The 20,217-nt window shown below is 41.7% G+C and overlaps 1 protein-coding gene across 1 annotated transcript in view; it reads right to left on the bottom strand.

Moving 5' to 3' along the window:
* LOC138743252 (organic cation/carnitine transporter 2-like) overlaps positions 1-7,358 on the bottom strand; it is a 67,729-nt gene extending 60,371 nt beyond the window's left edge. The window contains exon 1 of the mRNA XM_069898229.1: positions 6,936-7,358. Within this exon, the coding sequence (XP_069754330.1) occupies positions 6,936-7,358 (423 nt within the window). The remainder of the gene's footprint in view (positions 1-6,935) is intronic.
* Between the last annotated feature and the right edge of the window lie 12,859 nt (positions 7,359-20,217).

Below are 20,217 nucleotides of genomic sequence, written 5' to 3'. Positions count from 1 at the left end.
GCAGGTTCCCTCCTGATGCTCCAGTATCTTCTCACGTTCTTGAGGAGTGTAGATAATGAGATTAATAGGCACATGGATGTTATTGGGCACTGCAGGAGTGTGGTCTTTTTTATGAAATTGAAACATTAAAATAATTAAAAATTAAGAGAAAGAATCATATTTCAGTTTTTAATAGAGATAAGAAGTCGCCACATGAGTTGCTCTAAGCAGATGGTGGAAGCTATAACAAGGTGGCCATACATCAATTTGGTGAAAAATTTGCCACATAATCATTGCAAGGTCTTCACATAAGAATTTATTCAGAGAGTTGTAAAGAGAACTTCATTGCAGTTGTGCAGTGATCCTGTTCTAAATATGATCAGTTTAGTCTTACAATAGTGCCAAACAACACAGAACCAATGCTACCATGGAAAAAATTAATCCAAGGCTGGTATAATAGGACAAGATAAACCTGTTTTTTTGTACTAGTTCTAGAACTAATAATTAGTTCTAGAACTAATAATTATTGTCCCAGACCAGTGCTCATTTATTGTAGGTTTTAGCCACTTTGATTCCTTACTATCCTCAAAGCATCCTACAAGTTTAGAAACATGAACATTTGCAGAGAGAGAAGTGGGGGGGGGGGGGTGGGGGGGAGAGGGGGGGAGAGATTGGTGTTGATGAGAAAGTTTTGTCGTCAATAATCTGTTGGATATTCTATCTTCATGGGCTTCCAGTATCATTATTTCAGACCCACTGCTGGAGATCACCTGCTGATACCTCCAGTTGGTCTACCCACTGGTTTATGGGATGGTGCCTGGAAGTCTCCTTCTTTAATGCACATTCCACAAATATGACCTTAAGTACATCCTGTGCTGTAGAGGCAAGATTGTGTTTACATGGAAGACCTAAACGTAATTCATACCCACAAGAATCTCAATGGCAGGACAAATATAGACAAGGAAATTCATTACCACTTGCTGCCCTCCCTCATCTGATGAATATGTACTCGTCCAACATTAAAATAATGAGTTTTTTTATCATATACATCAGCAGTGGGCATATGGACTAAAATTCCTATTTGCTGCAGCCAAGCAGATACTTCATAAAAACTACAATAGTAAACAAAACCAAATGCAATATTATAGTCATTACAACAGTAGAAGAATAACCCATCAGTGAAGTACTGAGTGAAATAAGGAGACACGATGTTTCTCTGAGCAGGTTTCAGACTTTATTTAGCTAAAATTAATTAAGCATCAACTGCATTAAATTGGCCAAATCCCAATGAACAAACCTATCAGACTGGGTGGATAGCATGTGCTGAGTGAACCATTAAGAGGGACAAACATTCAGACAGTTGGACTGCCTCTGTGCGGATAACAACACCTTTGATAGGAGTGGCCACCACATAGTTTTTGAGTAGCTCTATATTTTCCCTGACAACAAATTGGGTGCCAAATGGCATCAAGCCTAAATGGTTCAGTATCCCCAATATACAAGAGGTATAATTCCATCTGTAAATTCATGGCTTGAAATAACCTCCATTCAAACATTATAACTAAACCAAGGAATCAGCCCGTCCGATAAGAGAAACTTTTTATATGAGGATTGTCTCCTTTCCCTCAATAACCTACTCCTCGTGATTTCTCCCAATACCCCTCATACCTTCTGAATTATACCCGAACACCTCTGCCCCATTCTTATTTCCCCTTTCATGTACAAAATATTAACCTTTTTTATCTTAATAAAGTTGGTTTGAGCAGTGACTGGAGCTTGGACGGTGTTTGGAGGAGGAGCGTGGAGAGAGTGAGGAGAAAGGTAAGCCTATAAATTCTAGTGCTTACCGGAGCTCGGGCCGAGTTGGTTCGAGTGGCAAGCCAGAGGAGGAGGCAGCTGGAGGTCAGGCAGTGTTCGGAAGAGGAGCGTGGAGAGAGTGACAGGGTTAATTGGTTAAGGGCCTATAAAAGGAGAATAAGGCAAAAGAGCGGCCAGCAAGGAGCAGCCCAGACTGTATACTTGTCACCTATAACATATATATATTTTTCTTTTCTCTTTGTGAGGTGAGGGGGAGAGAGAATGAGTGTGTGTGAGAGCAGTTTGCTGTTCTCAGTGTCAGATGTGGGAGGTTCTGGAGTCTTCTAGCCTCCCACACATCGACGTCTGCATTAGGTATGCTGAGCTGGAGCGTCTCAGGGACTGTGTTAGGGAAGTGGAGCTGAAGCTCGATGACCTCACTCTGGTTAGCGAGACTGAGGCCGTCATAGATAGGAGTTATAGCCAGGTGGTCTCACCAGGGCCACGGGAGGAGAATCAGTGGGTGAGGGTTAGGAGAGGGAAAGAGAAGAGACAGGTACAAGATAGAATCCCTATGCTTGTGGACTTCAACAATAGGTACTCCTCCTTGAGTACTGTTGGGGGGGAACTGAGGCTGGGGAAGGTAGCAGTGGCTGTATCTCTGGCACAAGGTTAGCCTCTGTAGCCCAAAAGGGTAGGGAAAGGAAGAGGAGGGCAATAGTTTTAGGGGATTCAATGGTCAGGAGGACAGATAGGGGATTTTGTGGATACGATAAAGAAAATCGGATGGTGGTTTTCCCCCCCACTTGTGCCAGGGTCCGTGATGTAACATCTCATGTCCATGACATCCTAAGGGGGGAGGGTAGTGAGCCAGAGGTTGTGGTATATGTTGGTACAAATGACATAGGGAGGATGAGTGAAAAAAAAATGTAGGGAGTTAGGTAGGGAGCTAAAAACAAGGACCACAAAAGGGATGATCTCTGGATTACTTCCTGTGCCACATGATAGTGAGGGCAAGAACAGTATTAGGTGGAGGATGAATACGTGGCTGAAGGGGTGGAGTAAGGGGAAAGTATTTGAGTTCTTGGATCACCTGGATCTATTTTGGGTGAGGTGGGACCTGTACCGAACGGACGGTTGCATCTGAATCCCAGAGGGACCATGATCCTGGCAGGAACATTTGCTAGGGCTACTAAGGAGGCTTTAAACTTGTGTGGTGGGGGGAAGGGGTCCATATAAAGGAGAACAGCAATAAGAAGATTTGTCAGCAAAAAGAGAAGGCTTGTAGACAAAGTTTGGGGGTGGAAAGGCAGGTGATCGAGAAGGAAAAGGATCAGTGCCATGACGGAGGGGGGATGACAGTAATAAATAATAGAGTTGTCCGTAAAGATGGGGATAAGCAGAAGGTAAGATGTGACAAATCTCTGAAATGCATGTACTTTATTGCTAGGGGTATTGTAAGGAAGGTGGATGAGCTGAAGGTGTGGATAGACACTTGGCAGTATGACATGGTGGCGATTAGTGAGACGTGGCATCAGGAGGAATGTAACTGGCAGTTAAATATTCCAGGATTTTGCTGCTTTAGGTGTGATAGAATTGGAGGGATAAGTGGGGGGTATGGTGGAGTTGCTTGTCAGAGAAAGTATTACAATGGTGCTGATGCGAGATAGATTGGAGGGCTCGTCAAGGGAGGCGGTATGGGTGGAATTAAAAAATGGAAAAGGAGAGGTTACAATTATAGGGGTGTATTATAGACCACCTTGCGAGGAGTGAAAAATAGAGGAGCAAATGTGTAAGGAAATAGCTGAGACTTGTAATAAGCACAAGGTTGTGTTAGTGGGGGATTCTAATTTTCCTAATATAGATTGGGAAACACATTTTGTGAAGGGGCTGGATGGATTAGAATTTTAAAAATGTGTACAGGATAGTTTTTTTCTGTAATACATTGAGATACCCACTAGAGAAGGGGCAGTGCTGGATCTACTGTTGGGGAATGAGATAGGGCAGGTGACTGGGGTGTGTGTTAGGAGCACTTCAAATCCAGTGATCATGGTACCATTAGTTTCAATATAATTATGGAAAGGGATACGTCTGGCCCAAAGATTAAGGTTTCTGAGTGGGGCAAAGCCAGATTTGATGAAATGAGAAGGGATTTGCAAAGAGTGGTTTGAGCTGATTCGTTTTCTGGGAAGGAGGTAGAGGCGAATTGTAGGTCATTTAAAGGTGAGATTTTGAGGGTGCAGATAAAAGGTTCAAGAGAGCCATGGTTTTCAAGAGAGATTAGAAAGTTGGTTCGAAATAAAAGGCAGGTATACATTGAATACAGGAAGCAAGTTATGGACGTGATGCTTGGAAAATACAAGGATTGTAAAAAGAAGCTTAAGAACGAAATTAGGATAGCAAAAAGAAGGTATGAGGTGGCGATAGCGAAAAAGGTGTAAGTAAATTCGAAGGGTTTTTACAAATAAGTGGATAGCAAAAGGAGAATGAAGGATAAAATTGGCCCATTAGAGAATCGAGGCATATAAAAGTGAATAATTCACCAGGTCCCGACAGGATTTTCCCCAGGACCTTGAGGGAAGTCAGGGAGGAAATAGCGGAGGCTCTGACAGTGATTTTTCAACAGTCATTGAAGGGAGGCATGGTACTGCAGGATTGGCATGTTGCAAACATGGTTCCTCTGTTTAAAAAGGGCTCCAGGTGTAGGCCTAGCAATTATAGGCCAGTAGGTTTGACATCAGTGGTTGGTAAACTAATGGAAAGTATTCTTAGAGATAATATGTATAAGTATCTAGAGGGGCAGGGACTGGTCAGGGACACCCAACATGTTTGACAAATCTTGTTGAATTTTTTGAGGAAGTGACTAGGAAGGTTGATGAGGGTAGAGCAGTAGAGATAGTAAATATGGATTTCAGTAAGGCCTTCGATAAGTTTCCACATGGAAGGTTGGTAAGGAAGGTTCAGGTGCTAGGAATTAATGTTGAGATAGTCAGATGGGTTCAACAGTGGCTAAAAGATAGATGCCAGAGTGTCATGGTAGATAACTGTCTATCAGGATGGAGGCCAGTGATGAACGATGTGCCTCAGTGCTCGATGTTGGGTTCTTTGTTGTTTGTCATTTATATTAATGATTTAGATGATGGAGTGGTAAATTGGGTTAGTACATATCCGGATGATACAAAAATAGGGAGAGTTGTGGATAGTGAAGATGGTTTTCAGGGACTGTGGAAAGATTTGGACTACTTAACAGAGTGGGCTGAAAGATGGCAGATAGAGTTTAATATTGATAAGTGTGAAGTGCTTCATTTTGGGAAGAATAATCAAAACATGACATATGCAGTGAAGGGGAGGGCACTGAGGAATGCAGAGGAACAGAGAGATTTTGGAATAATGGTTCTTTGAAAGTGGATTCTCATGTAGATAGGGTGATAAAGAAGGCTTTTGATATGCTGGCCTTTATAAATCAAAGCAGAGAATATAGGAGTTGGGAAGTGATGTTGAGACTATTCAAGGTATTGGTGAGGCTAAATTTGAAATACAGTGTGCAGTTCTGGTCCCCAAATTCTAGGAAGGACATCAATAAGGTAGATAGGGGGCAGAGAAGATTTACTAAAATGTTGCCTAGATTCCTGTATCTAGAATACAAAGAAAGATTGAGTAGACTGGGTCTTTATTCATTGGAGCGTAGAAGGTTGAGGGGGGATTTGATAGAGCTATTTAAAATTATGAAGGGGCTAGATAGAGTAGGTGTGAATAGGCTCTTCCCCTTCCCCTTGAGGGTAGGTGAGATTGAAATGAGGGGTCATAAGTTAAGGGTTAGTGGACAAATGTTTAGAAGTAATATGAGAGGAAGCTTCCTCACTTACAGAGTGGTGGCTGTGTGGAATAACCTTCTGGAAGAAGTGATTGCAGCAGGGTCAATTTTGTTATTTAAGAGAAGGTTGGATGAGTATATGGATGTGAGGAGATTATAGCTTTATGGATAGGTAGGACTAGAGGAGTTCACTTAAATCGGTGTGCACTAGAGGAGCCAAGGTGGCCTGTTTCCTTACTGTAATTTTTATATAAAATGTCGACAGACTATTTCTACCCATGGATACTGTCTGATATGCTGACTTCCTCCAGCAATTCTTTGTTTTCTCAAGATTTTACCATCTTCACTTCTGTCTTAGACTAATATACAGAACTTTTTTGACAAGATAACCAATGGAACAGAAAAGAATGAAACAGTTGATATGGTGTATCATCATTTTTCACAGATAAATGCTCACACAAATGGTTGGCCAACACAGTTACAGCACCTGGAATAGCAATAATTATCAAATTAATCACCAAAAAAAACATAGAAAAAGAATAAGCAAATTGTTCTCAGTTATCAAGGCTATGAGATTTGGAAGGCAAAATGTCATGTAACCAAAATTACAAGATGAGATTATGAACTCAAAGGAGAGCCTGGAAAGGTTTTGAGGGGATATGGACAGGGTAGAATGAACGAACAAGAACATGGTTGATGGAAACTGGGAAAATTTGATGCACATGACTAGAAAGTGTTGTGCTTGTTCAATTGGTAGTGATTGGAGTGCAATGATATTTAATGGGACTTTGGTGTGTAGCTGCACAAAGCACTGAAGGCCAACTTGGAAATGCAGCAAGTGTTTGTTGCCCTTTATAATGAGTGGATTTATTTTCTAATTAATGAGACAAAAACCAGAGAATAGCGTGCAGTTTTCATTTTCCATACCCCCCCCCCCCCACCCCCAGGCAAGGAAGATATTCGTTGAGATTGGGATTTACTAGAGATTATGCAAACAGAGAGTGTTGGGTTTGGAAGAATAAGAGTTAATTTTATGGGAGCATATTAAAAAGGGATTTCAAAAGTGGTTGTCAGCAAATATCCAAAGAAGACATAGCCAAGATGTTTTTGGGGGTGCAATTTTAAAACTTGGGGTTGGCAAATTTAGATTAAGAGGAGGAGGAAAATCCTTCCAAAAGGCACTGAACCTTTGGATTCCCTACCCTGGATGTCTGCGGAGCCTCAGTCGTTGTGTTCATTTCAAACAGAGAAGGACAGATTTCTGAGAACTAACAGAACCAAGCGGGGCTTGAGCAAAGCGACCACCTGCGGCCGATACCAACGCAGGGTCGCTGCATTCACCAACCTCGCTGACGATGGTGGAGATGTATTGCTCCCGACTGTACTCCCACCCATCCAGACACGGCTCCTGTTCGACCCCAGACATGTTGACCAAATCTGGGTCGGGGAAAGTCTCCGAAAGGTTCACGATCACGTCCAGGCGGTAGCGGCTGCACTTGCTGTAGTGGGGATCGTCTCCTGGCACCAGCGGGATCGTCCTGTTCATCCAGGCTTCGCTGAGGTTGAGATTCGCGGGGATTGAGCAGCGATGATCTGGCACATCCCCGACGAAAACTACGGACAGTCCGCAGAAACCGTTGGGAAAGATGCTGAAGCTCAAAAGGGCGAAGATAAGTTTCTGGAACGGCCCCCAGTCTCCCAGGAAATCGGTAACTTCATCGTAATCCCGCACCTCAGGTACATCTGCATCGACGGCAGCGACTTCCATCCCGGGCGCTTCAGAAGTTACAGAACCGGATTGTCGCGCAAAAAAAACCCAGATCGTTCTTTCTCACTTTGCAAAATAATCCATCAACACCAATTAACTGGTGTTTGGAGTCAACAGCAACACTTTTAGATGATTCTTTTCAATGCTGGACAAAAGTGGGTAAACGAGGTGCAATGAACCAAAGTGCTGGAGAAACACAGCAGGCCACACAGCATCCAGAGAAAGGCAACGGTGGCAGACGCTTCGGAGGATCAACAATCAAGGAAACACCTGATTGAAAGGGTGGAGCAGAGGTGACAGGGTAGAAGAGAAAACCGCTGAGGCGACAATAGGAGCGGGCAGACGGCCAAGATAGATATCTCTCTGATAGGAGAGGGAGCGGTGAGCTGGTGGAAGGGCGAAACCAGGAAAGGGGAGAAGAGGGGCCAACAGAAATGGGAGGTTGATAGTAATGAGAGTTGGAAGGCTGCCTGACCGAAATATAAACAAAATAATTCCTCCAATTTGCAGTGACTTTGATTTGGCAGTACATGAGACCATAGTCTGACATGTTAGTATAGCAATGGTGTATGGAAATGAAGTAAACTGGTTGACCGTTTTGAGTTTTGTGTGCCCGATGGAGATGTGGGGGGGCTGGTAGTCATGGTGGGGAGCTGGCTGATGGAGGACCTCAGTTTTCTTCAGGCTGACTTCCAGGCCAAACATTTTGGCAGTTTCCGCAAAGCAGGACGTCAAGCGCTGAAGAGCTGGCTCTGAATGGGCAACTAAAGCGGCATCATCTGCAAAGAGTAGTTCACGGACAAGTTTCTCTTGTGTCTTGGTGTGAGCTTGCAGGCGCCTCAGATTGAAGAGACTGCCATCCGTGCGGTACCGGATGTAAACAGCGTCTTCATTGTTGGGGTCTTTCATGGCTTGGTTCAGCATCATGCTGAAGAAGATTGAAAAGAGGGTTGGTGCGAGAACACAGCCTTGCTTCACGCCATTGAAATGGCTGCACCATTTCATCAGATGCAAGGATCGACAATGAGATAGACAACAGACTCGCCAAGGCAAATAGCGCCTTTGGAAGACTACACAAAAGAGTCTGGAAAAACAACCAACTGAAAAACCTCACAAAGATAAGCGTATACAGAGCCGTTGTCATACCCACACTCCTGTTCGGCTCCGAATCATGGGTCCTCTACCGGCACCACCTACGGCTCCTAGAACGCTTCCACCAGCGTTGTCTCCGCTCCATCCTCAACATCCATTGGAGCGCTCACACCCCTAACGTCGAGGTACTCGAGATGGCAGAGGTCGACAGCATCGAGTCCACGCTGCTGAAGATCCAGCTGCGCTGGATGGGTCACGTCTCCAGAATGGAGGACCATCGCCTTCCCAAGATCGTATTATATGGCGAGCTCTCCACTGGCCACCGTGACAGAGGTGCACCAAAGAAAAGGTACAAGGACTGCCTAAAGAAATCTCTTGGTGCCTGCCACATTGACCACCGCCAGTGGGCTGATAACGCCTCAAACCGTGCATCTTGGCGCCTCACAGTTTGGCGGGCAGCAGCCTCCTTTGAAGAAGACCGCAGAGCCCACCTCACTGACAAAAGGCAAAGGAGGAAAAACCCAACACCCAACCCCAACCAACCAATTTTCCCTTGCAACCGCTGCAATCGTGTCTGCCTGTCCCGCATCGGACTTGTCAGCCACAAACGAGCCTGCAGCTGACGTGGACTTTTTACCCCCTCCATAAATCTTCGTCCGCGAAGCCAAGCCAAAGAAAAGAAGAAAAAATGGAAATGAAGTAATGGATGACTGGGAGTTTGTTGTGTTGGCCATTTTAGAGTGAAGGTGTTCAACAAAACGATCTCTCAGACTACCTCCAGCCTTCCTGATGTGGGATGTAGAGGAGCCTGCTTCGCGAGCACCGGGCACCGTAAACTACCCCTAGAGATTCACAGGTGGCGAGGGAAGTATGTATCAGATTTGGTGGTTCCATAGAGACAAGTCTGGATACAAGCGTTTGCAATCACGTGTAGCCTTTATTAACACAAAATTATAAAAGAGCATGGGAAAATCATAATGGAAATAAAACACATGCACAATTTATAAAAGATTGTGGGGAAACATTACACAGTATACACAGTATACACACAGCCAGTGCCGACATTTGCACACTATAAGCAGGAGTAATACACACAATCCCGGACCCCTGATTGTTGGGAGGCAGTTCTGGTACAATGGTACCCACAGGAGTATACACACATTTTCGGAAGCGGCAGCTCTACTGCAAGTATTGATCTATATCAATACTCCGGCTCAGCTTCAGTGCAGTGTACACCTTACCCACAACCCTTCCTAGCCACATGCACAGAGCAGTGTCCAGAGCTATCACCACAAGGCAGAAAGAGAGGAAAATGTGATGGTGCTAAATAGAGTGCTAATCTGTGTGTCTAGCCAATAGTGACACTGAGTGATTTAAACTAACCAACAGCAAGGTGTGCACTGATTAGTGGCCGGAGCTCAATCTTGATTAACAGATGATTTAATTAGTGGCCAGAGCTCAACCTTGATTGACAGGTGATGTGGAGGACACATGACCACCTGCAATACACACATTTGAGACAGTGAGGGACATTTCTTCCACACACAAGTGTAGCACTTCTTGCAATCACAGGGGTAGGTAACAAAGGGGTAATTGGTGGAAAGAGTTGAGTGGATGAGGGAGCAATCCCTATGAAAAGCAGAAGGGGTGGGAGGGGTAGATGTGTTCAGTGGTGGATTCTGTTGTAGGTAGGGGAAATTGCAGAGAATAATATGTTAGACGCAGAGGCTGTTTGGATGGTAGGTGAGGATGAGGTGAATCCTGTTCTTGCTGATGACATCAAAATAGAACTCTAATGCACACAACTCCCTCTTCCAGTCTCTCCCCCTGACTTCTTTCCTCCAACTCCCCATCCCCATCTTTTCCTTCTATAATCAGAGCTATCATTCTTATCCCACTTCCTTCTCTGCCTATCACCTCTTTCACTACTGCTCTCCCACTGCTATCAACATATTACCTCTTATCTAGACACTGTCTTCCTCCACCTTCTCCTCTCCTCCTCCCATCATTTATTCATGTGACTGGCTGATTTTCACACTCCTGAAGCAGGGCTCAGGCCCCAACCATCAACTGCCTTTGCTTTCTATGGATGTTGGATGACCTGCTAAGTTTCTCCAGCACTTTTGTAAGGGGCATATCACTTTTACTTACCATCAAGAAGAATCTATTTGACTGAATAGCTGGTGTATCAAATGCTATCATGATTATGTAGCCTTAACTGCAATTAACTTCAATACTATATTGCATTTGAGTACATTTGTGACAGAGGGATTCTAATATCTCTGTATATGGAGGCATGAGAATCAGAAACATTAGGAGTCCTGTTCCTGTAAATCACATGTGCCACCCATTGATTGTCAGTTTGTGAAATTGTTCCCCAGTGCCTGTGAAACCAATCTACCCTTGAGAGTAAGTTTTATGCTTGTAATATAGATATAAATTATTTAGATGACAATGTGAGTGATCTGGTCAGCAAGTTTGAAATTAACTTAAAATTTGATAGATTTGTGCCCAGTGGAAAAAAAAGTTATTGAAGAATACAGCAGGATCAAGATGAGTTGAAAATTTGGGCAGAGTAAAGGCAAATGGATTAATCTACATAAAGAATCTTCTTCCAAGATGTATGAAGATTGTGAAGGAAAGGGAAACAATGGGTTTGTCTGAATAGCCCTAGTTGGGAATCTTGAACAGAAGATAAAAATGGGTATATTTTGGGTGGGAGACTAAAGGCTGGAGGGGATGTGGAGGGAAGGTGAGAATGATGGCTTTGTCTAGACAGTCCCACTTGGAAGAATGGATAGTCCCCAGTCTTTCACTTGTTACAGAATTTTGTGAACATGCTCCTGTTCTAAAGGATCTACCTAGGCAGAGGTACTGCAAAAGAAGAATTAATTTAAGGCTAAATTAACATGCATCATAAAGGTGAGGACCTTTGAATTACAATGAAGCCTGTGGAAATTGGAGTACTAAGTACATGGCTCAAAGATAGGACCAGGGAAAATATGGTAGCTGGAATACTACATGGAGAACTTGGAGGTTATGCACTTTGGTGGGAAGAATAGAATAACAGAATATTAATTAAATAACAAGAGACCAAAGGGGAACAAGATAAGCAATGAGACATAAAAAGCAACCATTCTGATAATGAATTATTATCAAACATTAACTCTGTCTCTCTCCATAAACATTGAATCTTGGCATTATCTTTTACTCTTTTGTTATCCTATTTGTATTGCAATCATCATTAAATAATGGAAACAGATAAACTCATGTTAATGGATAAGTCAAAGTGGGGCAAAGCCTGTATCAATATACTCTTGTAACACTCTGAGTATTCAAGAAAAATTGAAGGTGGGTCCACTAGGTCCAATGTCTACCTATAAAAATTAACCAACCAAAATCATTAGGTAACTCAGAAACAGCAGACTGTCAAAACCAGAGATAAACCATATAAATAAAAAAAAACGTTTGTTGGATTGTCAGATAGTAAAGTATTTAAAAATGATAAAACTCTTCACAAAACATACAAATGTAGGAGAGAACATGCAAATGCGATGATGTCCAACAGAGGAGCACAGATTGAAATTAAGTGTAAAATGTTGGAAATACTCAGGATTCCCTTCAGCAACTGTGGAGAGAGAAAAACAAATGTAATCTCTCACATCAATGACTGCATCTGAACGGAGAAACTCTGAAGGCTAAGTAAATAAAAACACTGAAACTCTGAAGGCCAAGCAAATAAAAACACCAGAAAGAATGCTATTTTTCCCATTGGTCTTATTTCATCATTCAACAAGAGAATTGTTGATCTACCTCATTGCTATTTTCTTGCCCTACCTCGATATCCTTTGATTCTATTGATATTCAAAACTTCTTCAGTTTCAGTTTTGAATGAAATAATTGGCTGAACCTTCACACACCCCCCACCCCCCACCCTGCGCCCCCCCCCCCAACCAGTGTAGTGAATACAAAGCTTCATCATCCTTTAAAACAAGACTTTTCTTCACATTTCAGTCCTAAATGGACTGCTTTGTATTTTGAGTCTGTGACTCTTAGTTTTAGACTTCTCAAATTGGGAGACAGTTTGTCTGGTCTCCTCTGTGTTGTTCTCACTATTAGCTTTGGACATTTCAATTAGGCAACCTTTCAGTTTCTCAGGGTGAAAAAGGGATGGATGAATCACAAAAAGCTGGCCTGGACAGAAAAGCATCAATATTTATGTAAAATACAGAAAAAAAACAATGAAAAATGAAGTTTCAGTGATCTATTTTGGTTGGAATGCATTCAGCATTCAAAGTTCATAATCTTAAATTTGCAATGTTTATACACCAGATAATATATGTCTGGCCCTCAAGGTGATTAATTTTTATGCTCTATGAATAATGTACCAGAAGGCAAGAACATACATGCTACTGTATCAAATAGTATCTGGTATAAATTTAGAATAGCTTGTATTATGTCCCTAGTCAGCAGAGAGTCACATGGTGCATTTGCTTCTCATGAATGTTACAGTTTCACAGACAATTAGTCTGCCCTCAAAAAGTCTCATGGTAGTGCAATATCTGACTTTCAACGATTACCTTTTTGGATATAAATATAGCATGTCTGAATGTATTGCATTAAAGAGCAAGTTGAAGAAGCAGTTATGAGCGCACATGAAATATTTGGCATAGAAATAGACAGAAAGTTGATTTAAAAAAATAGTGGTTTGGCCTCAATCTGTCTCGCGATTCACCTTATAAATGCCCCTCATATCCATGGCAAAAGGATTTATCAAGAAAACTGAAACTGAATAATTTTTTGAATATTAAAAGTATCCAGGTCAACCAGTTTACCTATCTCGGCTGCACCATTTCATCAGATGCAAGGATCGACAATGAGATAGACAACAGACTCGCCAAGGCAAATAGCGCCTTTGGAAGACTCCACAAAAGAGTCTGGAAAAACAACCAACTGAAAAACCTCACAAAGATAAGCGTATACAGAGCCGTTGTCATACCCACACACCTGTTCGGCTCCGAATCATGGGTCCTCTACCGGCACCACCTACGGCTCCTAGAACGCTTCCACCAGCGTTGTCTCCGCTCCATCCTCAACATCCATTGGAGCGCTTTCATCCCTAACGTCGAAGTACTCGAGATGGCAGAGGTCGACAGCATCGAGTCCACGCTGCTGAAGATCCAGCTGCGCTGGATGGGTCACGTCTCCAGAATGGAGGACCATCGCCTTCCCAAGATCGTGTTATATGGCGAGCTCTCCACTGGCCACCGTGACAGAGGTGCACCAAAGAAAAGGTACAAGGACTGTCTAAAGAAATCTCTTGGTGCCTGCCACATTGACCACCGCCAGTGGGCTGATAACACCTCAAACCGTGCATCTTGGCGCCTCACAGTTTGGCGGGCAGCAACCTCCTTTGAAGAAGACCGCAGAGCCCACCTCACTGACAAAAGGCAAAGGAGGAAAAACCCAACACCCAACCCCAACCAACCAATTTTCCCCTGCAACCGCTGCAACCGTGTCTGCCTGTCCCGCATCGGACTTGTCAGCCACAAACGAGCCTGCAGCTGACGTGGACTTTTTACCCCCTCCATAAATCTTCGTCCGCGAAGCCAAGCCAAAGAAGAAAAAGAAAAGTATCCAGGGATAGAGAAGTAAGGTGAGAAAGAAGCATTGAGGTAGATTAACAATGATCTTATTTAATGATAAAATAGGAACAATGGGCAAAATAGTCTTCTTATGCCATTATTTTCTTGGCTTCAGCCTTTTTCCGTCCAGATGTAGTCACATGCGTTTCTCTCTCCACAGTTGCTATATTTCCAACATATTCCATTTAATTTCAAGCCATACTGCTCTGTTGGACATCACCACATTTGCGTGTAATATCTTTCATTAGAATTCCTTCTCAGTCAGAATTTTATCTTCTTTAATTGTCTGACTATTTGATACTGCAATGAAAATATTGCCATTGAATTTTATTTTTGAAGGTCTGCTGTTTCTCAGTTACTTATGGTTTTGGCTGGTGAATTCTTATATGCTGTCATTGGACCCAGTGTGCCCTTCTTCAATTTACCATGAAATCTAAGAGGGTTCCAGGAGCATCTTGATTCTGGCTTTGCCCCAACCCTTATCACTTTGATTTATCCATTGTTACAAGCCCAGAAGACCCCAAAACCCAGAAGCAATAGATATTCATCAAGACAAATGGTTATTTAAACAAAAGTTGCTTTTAATGATCTTTAAACATGAAAACAGGATCACATTTTAACTTATCACTATTAACTTAACTAACCTAACTTAATCCCCTTCTAATTCTAAGTGCATGTGTATGTAATGTGTGTGTGTAAGTTTAAAAAAATTCTTTGATTCACAGTCCAATCTCACTTCTCACTACTCCAAATTTACTGGTTGCAGGCAATTTTTATACCGTACATAAATATAAATTGTGCTGTAAAAATGCCGCTGGAAGAACTCAGTGGGTCAGACAGCATCTGCAATTGGAAAGAGATAATCAAAGTTTCAGGTCATCTGGACTGTGATTATGCAGTATTCTGTTCATTAGTATCATTCAGTGGTCCGAGTATTTGAGTTGCAATTTTTACAGATATTGTAAAAGATTACAAAATGATATCAACTGGGAAAATGTTTAATTTTCCATTTTTGTTTTGCTGGAGATCAGTTGCTGGTTTAATTTTCCTCCCTTCCTTTACCACAATCTTCAAGTTTCTTTTCTGAAAAGTACAGAAGTGATTTCTGGGTTCACCTTGACATCTGAATCTGTAATCAAATAAAAAGTGTTGTGAAAAAGAATGAACTGAACCTACTCAACACATACCTTGGATGGATGCAGGCACAAATATCACTCTAAATTATTATAATTATTATAAATTTCATAAGTATCAGGTAATAATGTCAACAAGTAAAAAAAAAACTACATTAATGTGGCACATGCCAAAGCTGATAAAGGAAATTTTACACCTGTGATGGTTCTTTAGAAAGATTAAATGTTAACTCACAAGATTAAAAGTGCAAGTAATGATTAATTGTTATCAATCATTAAAATACTGGAGATGGAATAAACTTCTGCTTGATTGTGTGGGAGAGCAGAGCAGGAATTTACAGAACTGCATCAACCCAGAATTAGCATTCCAGAGGCAGTAGATGAAGAAGTATATGGAAGAAGTGTTGCTGTATGATGGGGATAGGTGCACTGCCAGATTTCTCCAGGATTCAAGGTGGAAAATGTAGGTGTCAAATTGATTTAAGGAACTTTCCTGCACATATTTGACAAACTCTAACCCATCTAGTTCTTTACAGTGCAGAGTCCCAGTTGATTTATGGAAAGATTAAAATTGCCCACTATTCCAAATTTGTTTCTGGCAAAGCTTGCAGAGGGATCTGGACCAGCTGGAAAAAAATGGCAGAATGAATGTAATGGAGGCAAGTGCGAGGTGTTCCATTTTGGAAAGACAAACTAAGAAAGGACGTACATGGTGAATGGTTTGGTGCTGAGGAGTGCAGAAGAACAGAGGGACTTGGGAATACAGATACATAATTCCCTGAAAGTGGCATCACAGGTGGATAGGTTTGTAAAGAGAGCTTTTGCCATATTGGGCTTTATAAATCAAAATATTGATTATAGGAGCTGAGATGTTATGGTCAAGTTGTATAAGACATTTGTGAGGCCAAATCTGGAGTATTGTTTGCAGTTTTGGTCACCTAACAACAGGAAAGATAGCAATAAAATAGAAAGAATGGAGAGAAGATGTACTAGGATGTTGTCTGGACTTCAAGAAATGAGTTACAGGGAAAGGATAAACAGATTAAGACTTTATTCCTTGGAGCATAGAAGAATGAGGGGAGATTTGATAGAGGTACTTAAAATTATGAGGGGGATAGACAGAGTAAATGTAGATAGGCTTTATCCACTGAGGATAGGTAAGATACAAACCAGAGGAAATGGATTAAAAGTGCAAGGGGAAAGTTTAGAAGGAACGTGAGAGGGAACTTCTTCACACAGAGAGTGGTGGGAGTGTGGAATGAACTGTCAGTTGAGGAGTTAAATATAGGCTCAATTTTAAAATTTAAGAAGAATCTGGACAAGAACATTGATAGGAGAGGTATGGAGGCTATGGACTGGGTGCAGGTCAGTGGGACTGGGCAAAAAAAAATGGTTCGCCACAGACTAGAAAGGTCGAAGGGGCCTATTTCTGTGCTATAGTGTTCTATGGTTCTAACTACAATATTGACATCAGCCGCTGTCTGAATGGAGAAATTAAACAAAAACATCATTACAAATTGCATCTTGACATTTTGCATCTGTTCAATGGTGTCTGGGAGAGGATGATTGAACATTTCATGGAACATTTCAGGCAGTTACACAATAAAATTCCTAATAATGCTGTAAAACTTGCTAATAAAGTATAAGGCAAAAGCTCATGATGAACACCTGTGGAAACAAAACAAGCCTTTTTTTGGAGTAAGCTGAAATTTGATGCATCCACACGGAGCAGAGTACACATTTTCTTGTCAATCAATACCCTTAATACAGGTACTGTACTTTCTAATTTTATTTTAAGTTAATTTTCAATCTATTTTTGTTAGTCATAATTTTCTAGAAAATAACAATGTTTTTCCAATGAATAACTGTGGATCTGGTCTGAAATTTACCAGATGAATAATTACAAGATCAAGCCCACATATTGCCATTTTGTAATTGAGTACATTCAGCTCCCAACATGTGAGAGTTACAGAGTCAGAGAGATACTCAGCACAGAAACAGGTAAAGAGGCCCTTTGGCCCACCAAGATCATGTTGAAAATCACCCACCATTTTAGCTAACCCCATATTAATCTTATTTTATACTCATCCCTCCCCTGCAACTTTCCCATTAACTTCCTTCAGATTCTGCCACTCATTGACATGCTTAGGGCAATTTAAAAGGCCACGTATCCAACTGAACAACATGTTTTTTGGACGTGGGATGAAACTGCAGGTTCCAGGCGAAACCCAGGTCATCACTGGGAGCAAAGCAACCTCCATAAAGATAGAGTCCAAGATCCGGATTGAATCCAAGCTCACAGGAGGCCTGATGCAGCAGTTCTATTAGCAGGCCCTCCATGTTGTCCTGATAGATGGATAGTCTTTTGTGACTCCAAAAAGGAGCCAAGTATCAAAGTTGAAGCAACTTCCTTCATTCATCTTGCCATTTCCAAATAAAGTTCAAGTCCATTGTATCTTCAAATGGATGGAATCCACACCACAATTAAAGAGAAACTCCTCAGTAACTGGGAGGAGATGGGTAAAGAGAACCCTTGCAATGACTCTTCATGGATCATTACCAGAATCAGATTTGACCATAATGACTAAATACATGAAGGGGGAAGGAAGCTGGAGAGGACCAATAACTTATTGGATAAAATGGTAAGATAAGAAGAAGGAAATTTCTTCCCCCCCCACCTCACTCACTTTGACATAGTGCCGCACTTGAGGCTACATAACAAGTTAAGAGTCCATGTCTAACATGAAACATTTTAATGTGGGTAGAGAATTATCTAATGGGTAGGAAAAAGAGTGTTGGAATATATTAATGATTTAGATTTTTGGAATGAATGGCTTTGTGGCCAAATTTGCAAATGAAACATAGGTAGGTGGAGGAGCAGGATGTGGCGAAGAAATATGGAGGCAGCAGGAGGACTTAGATAGCTCAGGAGAATAGGCAGTGAAGTGACAAATGAAATACAATGTCAGAAGGAGTTCAACCATGCACTTTGGTAGAAAAAATATAGAGGGCAGATTATATTCTAAATGGGAAGAACATTTGAAATACCCAGTGTGGTGGTACACCACTGGCCTATTGCAGGGGGCTACCTCTGTACCTGCAGGAGTGTAAGAGGACAGGTCAACACCTGGCTGGCTGTTAATCAGTCAACCTGAATGGATCAAGCCCCACCCGGTCGGGTGTCAATCAGCCTCCGGGATATGAGCCTGTGCCGGCCTCCCAAAGCCTCACTCAGAGTTGCTGCAGCCACAGCAGGGGCTGTGGATTAAAGCGTGTTGTTCAGTCTTTACCTTGTTTGTGTTGGATTCTGTCTAACAGTGCACCACACCCAGATATACAGGGACATTGGTGTCCTTATACAGGAAAGCCTGGGGTAAACTTGTAGGCTGAGACAGTGGTGAAGAAGGCATTTGTTTCAAGAGGAAGAGCATATAAGAGCAGGGATGTGATGTTGAGGATTTATAAGGCACTGGTAAGAGCTCACTTGGAGTATTGCGAGCAGTTTTGGGCTTCTCATTTAAGAAAGGATGTGCAGAGGGTTTAGAGGAGTTTCTCAAGGATGAATTCAGGCATGAAAGATTTATCATTGGGGAAGCAGATGACAGTTCTGTCTCACTGGAATTTAGGAGAATGGTGGGGTGGGGGGGGGGTTAATTAAAATATTTTAAAGGTTACATGGCATGGACAGTGTAGATGTAGAAAGGTTGTTTTCCATGGTGAGAGTGTCTCTGACCAGAGCGCAGAGCTCCAGGATTGAAGGGCAGCCAGTTATAACAAAGATGCAGAGGCATTTCTTCAGCCAGAGGGTGGTAAATCTGTGGAATTTGTTGCCACAGGCAATTGTGATGGCCAAGTCTTTACATGGTACATTTAAGACAGAGATTGATAGGTTCTTGATTAGCCAGGTTATGGAGAGAAGACTGGGCAGTAGGGGTGAGTGAGAGAATTAATCATCTCATGATTGAATGGCAGGGCAGACTTGATGGGCTGAAGAACATATTCCTGCTCCTATGTCTTCTGGTCTTATTATCAATACTCTGAAGGAACAGGAATGAATGAACTGCAATCAACAGTTAAAATTAATGGAGAAAATTGTTGAGACCGAATGACTATTGTCAGTTTCACATTAGTACAGAATAACGGAACTATTGTAATGCAAGTGGCTCAAACCTACAAGCATAATGATTAATTAAAAGGGCTCTTGAAAATTCTTCGTCCCTTTTCATGATCGTTCAAAGAGCTGACACTTCAAAAAGATCACTCCAATTTCTGTAAATATTCACCATGTCAATGGTTTCACTAAATGCCATAATTCTTAGTCTGAATAATTAAACTTGGAAATCATTGACGAAAATGGAAGGAAATATTTTATTCTGCATTTTTTTCATTATTTATTTCTACCTATACCCATTGCACAAGTAGTGTGGGTTTTGAAATAATTTGTGGGTATTGGGATACCATCAGAAAAATCAGAAAATAGTTTGTTTCATCTACTTACATGAAATCAAAGAACTATCTACCAATATAAAAAAATATAAGGTGAGATGATACTGCCGAACATGCAGACCTCTCAGCGCACTCCGATGCCTGTGTTTATTGCTGCTGTTGGATACAGTTCAGCAATGAAGTCATAAACCATGGCAAAGCTGAATAAGGAGGCTAGTTTTCCACTCATCATCTGCACAATGGCAAGTCCTGAATTATCTAAATAAACTAGAAATAATCATAAACTTGGTGGATTTATTTCCATGTACTTTTCGGTGTAGTTCTGTCAGTTGCTCACATATGGGCAGATTTTCTGTATACTGGCTTCTGTCATAATCATTTATCAGATGGAATTATAAATCAAGATGTATAGGTTTGCTCTTCATTCATTAAAATTAATGGCTGGCAAGGAATTTTTCAATAATTCTCAATATATTTCTCCAATGGACACATCTACATTCACAGCATACATTCATGAAATTAAATCTTAAAGTTGGGATTATA

The sequence above is a fragment of the Narcine bancroftii genome, chromosome 9, assembly GCF_036971445.1.
Source record: "Narcine bancroftii isolate sNarBan1 chromosome 9, sNarBan1.hap1, whole genome shotgun sequence".
Lineage (NCBI taxonomy): Eukaryota > Metazoa > Chordata > Chondrichthyes > Torpediniformes > Narcinidae > Narcine > Narcine bancroftii.
The sequence above is the reverse complement of the archived record's forward strand: the minus strand, read 5'-3'. Positions and strand labels throughout refer to the sequence as shown.